Source organism: Capricornis sumatraensis, chromosome 8 (genome assembly GCF_032405125.1).
Source record: "Capricornis sumatraensis isolate serow.1 chromosome 8, serow.2, whole genome shotgun sequence".
NCBI classification, from domain to species: domain Eukaryota; kingdom Metazoa; phylum Chordata; class Mammalia; order Artiodactyla; family Bovidae; genus Capricornis; species Capricornis sumatraensis.
In genome coordinates, this window is record NC_091076.1 from 42,175,324 (window position 1) to 42,183,187 (window position 7,864).

The window sequence follows — 7,864 nt, forward strand, 5'->3', positions numbered from 1 at the left end:
GATATGACCTAAATTAAATCCCTTACGATTATACAGTGGGAGTGACAGATTCAAGGGATTAGATCTGATAGACAGAGTGTCTGATGAACTTTGGGTAGAGGTTCAGGACATTATACAGGAGACAGGGATCAAGACCATCCTCAAGAAAAAGAAATGCAAAAAAGCAAAATGGCTGTCTGAGGAGTGTGAAAAATAAATAGCTTATAAATAGCTGTGAAAAGAAGGGAAGTGAAAAGCAAAGGAGAAAAGGAAAGATATGCCCATTTGAATGCAGAGTTCCAAAGAATAACAAGGGGAGATAAGAAAGCCTTCCTCAGTGATCAGTGCAAAGAAATAGAGGAAAAAATAGAATAGGAAAAACTAGAGATCTTTCTAGATAAAGATGGGCACAATAAAGGACAGAAATGGTATGGACCTAACGGAAACAGAAGATATTAAGAAGAGGTGGCAAGAATACACAGAAGAACTATACAAAAAAGATCTTCACAACCCAAATAATCACTGTGGTATGGTCACTCACCTAGAGCCAGACATCCTGTAATGCGAAGTCAAGTGGGCCTTAGGAAGCATCACCACGAACAAAGCTAGTGGAGGTGATGGAATTCCAGTTGAGCTATTTCAAATCCTAAAAGATGATGCTATGAAAGTGCTGCACTCAGTATGCCAGCAAATTTGGAAAACTCAGCAGTGGCCACAGGACTGAAAAAGGTCAGTTTTCATTCCAGTCCCAAAGAAAGGCAATGCCAAAGAATGCTCAAACTACCGCACAATTGCACTCGTCTCACATGCTAGTAAAATAATGCTCAAAATTCTCCAGCCAGACTTCAACAGTACCTGAACTTGAAGTACGTGAACTTCCAGATGTTCAAGCTGGTTTTAGAAAACGCAGAGGAACCAGAGATCAAGTTCCTAACATCTGTTGGATTATCAAAAAAGCAAGAGAGTTCCAGAAAAACATATGTTTCTACTTTATTGACTATGCCAAAGACTTTGAGTGTGTGGATCACCACAAACTATGGAAAATTCTGAAAGAGATGGGAATACCAGACCACCTGACCTGCCTCTTGAGAAACCTGTATGCAGGTCAGGAAGCAACAGTTAGAACTGGACATGGAAGAGCAGACTGGTTCCAGATTGGAAAAGGAGTACGTCAGGGCTGTATATTGTCACCCTGCTTATTTAACTTCTATGCAGAGTACATCATGAGAAACGCTGGGCTGGAAGAAGCACAAGCTGGAATCAAGATTGCTGGGAGAAATATCAGTAACCTCAGATATGCAGATGACACCACCCTTATGGCAGAAAGCGAAGAAGCACTAAAGAACTTTTTGATGATAGTGAAAGAGGAGAGTGAAAAAGTTGGCTTAAAACTCAACATTTTAGAAAACTAATATCATGGCATCCGGTCCCATCACTTCATGGCAAATAGATGGGGAAACAGTGGAAACAGTGACAGACTTTATTTTTTTAGGCTCCAAAATCACTGCAGATGGTGACTGCAGCCATGAAATTAAAAGACACTTGCTCCTTGGAAGGAAAGTTATGACCAACCTAGACAGCTTATTAAAAAGCAGAGACATTACTTTGCCAACAAAGGTCCGTCTAGTCAAGACTACAGTTTTTCCAGTAGTCATGTGTGGATGTGAGAGTTGGACTATAAAGAAGGCTGAGTGCGTAAGAATTGATGCTTATGAGCTGTGGCGTTGGAGAAGACTCTTGAGAGTCCCTTGAACTGCAAGGAGATCCAGCCAGTCCATCCTAAAGGAAATTGGTACTGAATATTCATTGGAAGGACAGATGTTGAAGCTGAAACTCCAATACCTTGGCCACCTGATGCGAAGAACTGACATTGGAAAAGACCCTGATTTGGGGAAAGATTGAGGGCAGGAGGAGAAGGGGACAACAGAGGATGAGATGGTTGGATGCCATCACCGACTCAATGGACATGAGTTTGGGTAAACTCCAGGGGTTGGTGATGGACAGGGAGGCCTGGTGTGCTGCAGTCCATGGGGTCACAAAGAGTCAGACACAACTGAGCGACTGAACTGAACTAAATGAATAGATCTCACAGAGAAGGGAAGACTTGGACATTGTACAGAAAGCAATGAAGAATAAATGACAGGAAAGAGAGAGAAATAAGGTGCTGTTGAATTTCACAGAAATGTATTATTACTGGCATCTGGGGCCTGGGGTGAGGGGCTGAGGGAAAGGAAACGGCTGACACTGAATACTGTCTGGGAAGATACACCTGTAATTTGAGCTCTGGAAGGAGTGTTAGGATTTTGGAAGGTAGAAAAAATAGTTGTAGATGAGAACGTATTGCTCCACTTTGTTGTTAATGCTATTTAAAGTTGTTTTCCTTATAAATCTCCCGTTATGCTTGTTTTGCAGACAATGTATTTCAAAGGCATTGAAGCAGGAAAGGTGCCCTATTTTCCCCATGCAGACACTATCATCTATTCCATCTCTACAGCAATTTGCTTCCAGGCAGTAAGTATCGCTTTTTGAAATGAGAAATAGAATTATTTATGTTACTAATGTGTACTAAGCCAATGAGGGGGAAAGAAAGGCCTGGAAGCATTTCCATTTTTTACATTGTATGCTTTTTTGTCTTATTAGCGAGATAGCTTACAAGTATCCAATCATTAAACATGTTAACTTAGTGGGCCAGGTCATGTTTTACGATCACAACCATTTTTAGGTTTCAATGGAGTACAGCTTTTTAGGAAAATTATCACTCCAGTATTTTGGCTAGAATGCCCTTATTTAATTTTACTTCTGGAAAAACAGATCCCATGGACATAAATAAGAATAATTGCATTTCCTCAACATTACTCAAGCAGTGAGGACAGGGGTAGAATCTAGTTTAATAAAAGCATTGTCCAGTCTCTTCAAGTTCTGTAATCACCATTATTGACGTTAATGATCTTAGGACTTCTGCAGAGTTTGGGGACAGCTTTTATTTGCACTTTCTCACGATAATCCTGCCAGGTTGGTAAACTCATTATGATTAGTGAAGTGCCAGCTATCTAATGGATATCTCGTAAATGCTTCCTAATAATAATGACTGTTAACTCAATCATTATTTCATGTACAATATTCTTATTTGAAGGCATATTTACAAAGATTCTAGAAAGTCAACTTACACTTTTTTTTTCACTGTCGGGTTTTTGTTTTTGTTTTTTTTTTACACAATGAGTGGTAAAAATAGAAATAAAAGTATTCTATTGCCTAAGACAGATAATATTGCTGTTTACTAAAAAAAGTCTCAAATTGAATAATTTTAGGCTGTCATGGAAGTTCAGACCTTACGACCATCTTACTGGAAGTTCCTTTTAAGACTCACCAAGGGCAGGTAAGATACCTATGAGATATTTTAACTGATCATTAAAAAAAAAGCAATTACCACAAAAAAGATTTTGAATCTTTTTTTTCTGCTTGAGGGAGGTAAGGTAGCTATCTAGGTGTAAAACAAATTTGAACTAAAATTTAATGAGAATAACATGGGATGTTTCTTTTTGTTTAAAAATACTAAACAGATTCATTAGAAATCCTATCTAAACAATAGACTGATTTCCACTTGGGAAAAATAATGGAAAATAATCATATTCTTTTACCTGATTTTTGTAAGCATATTTTTCTTTGCCTTTACTGTCATGTTCTTTGTTGGTGCTGGTATTTGCATTTCCTGATTATAATCTAATTCTGTGAGAGGCAACTTAGCCTGATATACAGACTGTGAGTTGGGGAGTTGAACAAACCTGGGTTTGACTCCAGCTCTGGTACCCTTCACTGTGTCACTGGTTGGGAAAGTTGTTTACCCTCGTGACCCTCAAGTTTCCTTCTCTCTACAGTGAAGGAATAATACATACTTTGCATGGTTGTGGGAAAATCGATGTTTGTGGCAGCCCTTAGCACTTAGTAGGCACTCAGTAAATAGCAGCTGCCATTAACATTGCTTCATTAATAGTAATAGTAGCAAACAGTTGTATAGTGCTGACTATGTCCCAGAAGTGGTTTTAAGATACACACATTAACACATACAACACACATATATATACATATGTGTTTAATCCTTTAAATAGCTCTGTGAGATAGGTACTAGGTACTGTTAATATCTTGGCGTTACCTGTGGGGAGACTGAGATGCACGCAGAGTTTAAGCACTTGCAGAATCACAAAGCTGGTAAAGGATGGCGCTCGGGTTGAGCCAGGCAGTCTGGCTGCAGAATTCTTTCTCTTAGCCATGACATTGTGTATTATTATTATTATTTAATCATTTAAAATCTACATTATTCATCTATATTGTTATCATGTGATCATTTATTTCTTTGTCATTTATGTTTCTTTGCACATCAGTGAGTTTAACCCGTTGATTATTTTGGAAGGGAACTTAGCATTGGAAAGGAGCTAAAAGTCACATTTATTGGTTCTTGGAACAATGACACTGGCCAATGACTCAAAGCTAATTTCACCCTGGTATCTTCCCCAGAGAAGAAGAGCTTGTAATCAGGCACAGAGATGCAGGTCTATCCTGCACATGAGCTGAATATGTGTCTTTTAAAAATTTCTTATCTCTTAGGTTAGGTGATAGATAAAGTGAGGGCATGTTTTTACTCTGTTGTGTGTATTAGAAACTTGAAAACCTATAAGCCGTTTCCTCTTCAGTCATTAAATATTTGCACATTTGAATGTATTTTCTGTTGATTGTGAGATGTTAACATTTCAGTTATGGGAGGAATTACCTTTAATACCTTTGCTTGTCAGTAAATGTCAGCTCATTCATTATATATGTGGCTTCTTATAATTATATTCATCCATTAATCAAGAAAACCACAATGAACCTACTTTTCTGTTTGACACAATCTAGAGGAAAGAGCTCTGGAAGGGTTTGAAATGATGCTGGTAATCTCTGGGGTTTCAGGTTTGGGGACCAGCATCTTTTCAAAGGAAACTCGAGACAGTGCATCTTGAGGAAGAGTGGCAAAATGACTCTCGAATCCACCATTGAGTCCCTTGCCGTGTCAGCTCTTCTGTCTTCCCCTCCCATGAAAGATGAACGAAGTGAATCATCTTCTTTTACAACGTCGTTAAGTACTCATTCCCTGCGTCCTCTGTTTTATAGGTTTGCTGTCATGAACCGGAAAGTCCTTGATGTTTTCGGTACCGGTGCGTCTAAAAACTTCCCGGACTTCATCCCTAGGTTGGATCCAAGATACACAGTTGTAACGCCAGAGATGCCCATCGAGTTTTCTTGAAGATTACTGTAACTTATTAATGTTACTTAATGTTTCATTATTTTGTCCTGGAGAGTTAATTATGCTGAACACAAAGAAGAGGGCCCGAGCTTGAACTTCAGTGTTATTTCAATGAGGGATGCTCTTTTTTGTTTGATTTTCTTACCAATCAGAAATTCAGAAGCTTTTTAGGAAAGTGTTGCTTAATAATTAAGCTCCCTCTATAGCCAGAATCTCATTCTGGGTCACTGTAGTGGTTGAAATTATGATATATTATCGATTAAATTATGTCCACAAGCAATATTAAATAATCTATGTAGAAATGTAGTAACAAATAAGAGTATACTTAAAATGACTTTAAAAGATGTTTTAGTTCATTCCAATATAATTCTTGGTGGAAACTAAGAATATAGCTGTATTTTAAGATACAAAAGGATCACGGGTACATGGATTTGATCTGTATTTTTTTTTTTTACTTTTGAATTAGTCGTGAAATGTTATGGGTATGGAGTAACTCTTCACAGACAATGCTGCTTTATTTCGTATAGAGCAATTTAATTGGAGAAAATGGCCATTCTTGCTTCAGGGATGCAAAGACGGGTCTCACACTGTTTGGACAAAGGCTGTGGCATCCGTGGTTTCCTTCTTTGTATCTCCCCACGATCCGCTTAGCTGGGCTCTTTGGCAGCCCAGTGACCCTTACGTATTAATGGCCAGTTAGAATCAGCTGGAAACTGACAAATCTGATACAGGTGAAATGTCTGTTTTAGTCTCTTATGGAAACGTTACACTTGAATATTTAAAAGCAAATGAAGTTATTTTTAAACCTCCTCCTATAGGTTCATTATGTTTGTTTTCATTTACAAGGACTGGATTCATCATAGCTAAGTTTGTATGCCATTGTCAATTGAGAAGGGATCAAATTCTATGGAACAAAAGTAGTTTGGGCAGGTTTGGCAGTTTGTTCCCTCAGCTGTTTCACTTGTTTGACAACTAAAAACATTCTAAAAATCCAGTGGTTGTGAAGAAATACATTTCATTACTAATTGGATGCAGATTCTCTAGCCTGTTTTCAAGAACTCATTATCAACATTTTTACTCCTGTTAGAGCAAGGAAGTGACAAAATGTGGTCACTGCTGATTGTGAGTCAGTTCAGGACAGTTTTGATTGAAATACCATCACTCTTTAGAGTTTTTCAGGGACAAGTTATTCTTTTCTAAGTTAATACAAGGCTGAAGTGGTTGTGAAATCTACAATTAATGTAACATATAGGGATAATGGTATATTTTTTTAAGTATAATTTTATTGCTGAAAAGTCTTAGGCTGTTGTAAATTAATTATGTTCTATAGAATTATGTTCTAAATTCTATACAGTGAAACTTGTGTTGCAACAAGAATCATAACCCAAACTTTAAATGCTTAATCCTCCGTATTCAATTTCGTCAAGCCTTGTATGCTTCTGTTTGCATGTAATCCTAGTCTGGTTGTTTGGCAGATTGAAACCCAACAAAAAAGACAGGCTCTGGTACCATAGTATCAGAAAGAGCCATTTTAATAAGGCCAAAATTTTATTCTGATTAAGTTTTAAGGATGACTTGTCTGGTAGGCAGTATGGTTAAAGGATCCTTTTGGCTTCAGAATTCCAAATTGATTAGTAAATTCAGTTTTAAGTTTCTATTTCCTGGAAGCAAAATGATTGCTCCCATGTTTACCTTTAAAAATGAAGTATTACAGCAGTGAAGAAAGCACTGCTACTTGCGTCTTATTTTCTCTATTCAGAAATTACGTTTATAATATTTTTCCTGTCCAGTTAAACAGAAAACTTTTTAATCCATAAGTTGTTTTCATTCACAGTAAAAAAAAAAAAACTATGAAATTGAAAGACAAATTCTACTGAAATATCATGAGATTGTTTAGTAAAATTTTACTGGTCAAAAGGTACATTTCTATGATCTATCTTTCTTAACACAAGCTATAGTCATGTTTTATTTTATATAAAATGAAATAGCCGTCATAAAGCAGAGTATAATAATGAATGTATAGCTGAAATGAACAGATAACTAGTTTGCAATGGTGAATAGAGAAGTACAATTTTATTTTATTGGGACAGACTGCAAAGTACAGTTGTTCGAGCAGACACAAAGAAACGGTGTGTTCCTGAAGACAATCAAAATGAATGTCTTTCTACCTCTGACTAACCAAGTATTGATTGATACCTTGGCATCATAAATAAAGTCAAATAGATGTCTCCATTCCACAATACGTTTTTTAGTCCAGTTTCTATGCTGAAGAAGTCCTATCTATGGTAAGTTTCCTTCTACTAGACCTGAGTATATCAAACACTTAATATGCCCTCTTAGTATTTGCTACATCTTTATATAGACTGCAAAACAGAGCATTGGGGTGCTTAATAGGATTATGAGTGTCTCCTGTATTAATTAGCTATTTCCTGAATTAATAAAATCTTAGCATTAGTACCAACCAAGTAAAAAGAAAAGACAAGTTGCAGGATAACAAATTATCTCAAATCTGTCAGATTCTTACCCATTTTTCATCCATAGTTTAGTTCACTTGATTACCCATCTCTGAAAGAAAACCATGATTCAATTGTCTTTTTTAAAAACAAA

At 36.9% G+C, this 7,864-nt stretch overlaps 1 protein-coding gene across 4 annotated transcripts in view; it reads left to right on the top strand.

The window, feature by feature from the left end:
* The window catches only part of TMEM135 (transmembrane protein 135), a 269,519-nt gene extending 262,052 nt beyond the window's left edge, over positions 1-7,467 (top strand). For all 4 annotated transcript variants that reach the window (XM_068976622.1, XM_068976623.1, XM_068976624.1 and 1 more), the window contains 3 exons: positions 2,392-2,490; positions 3,288-3,355; positions 5,125-7,467. In XM_068976622.1, coding sequence (XP_068832723.1) covers positions 2,392-2,490; positions 3,288-3,355; positions 5,125-5,257 — 300 coding nt within the window. In that variant the 3' untranslated portion in view covers positions 5,258-7,467. The remainder of the gene's footprint in view (positions 1-2,391; positions 2,491-3,287; positions 3,356-5,124) is intronic.
* Positions 7,468-7,864: the final 397 nt, after the last annotated feature.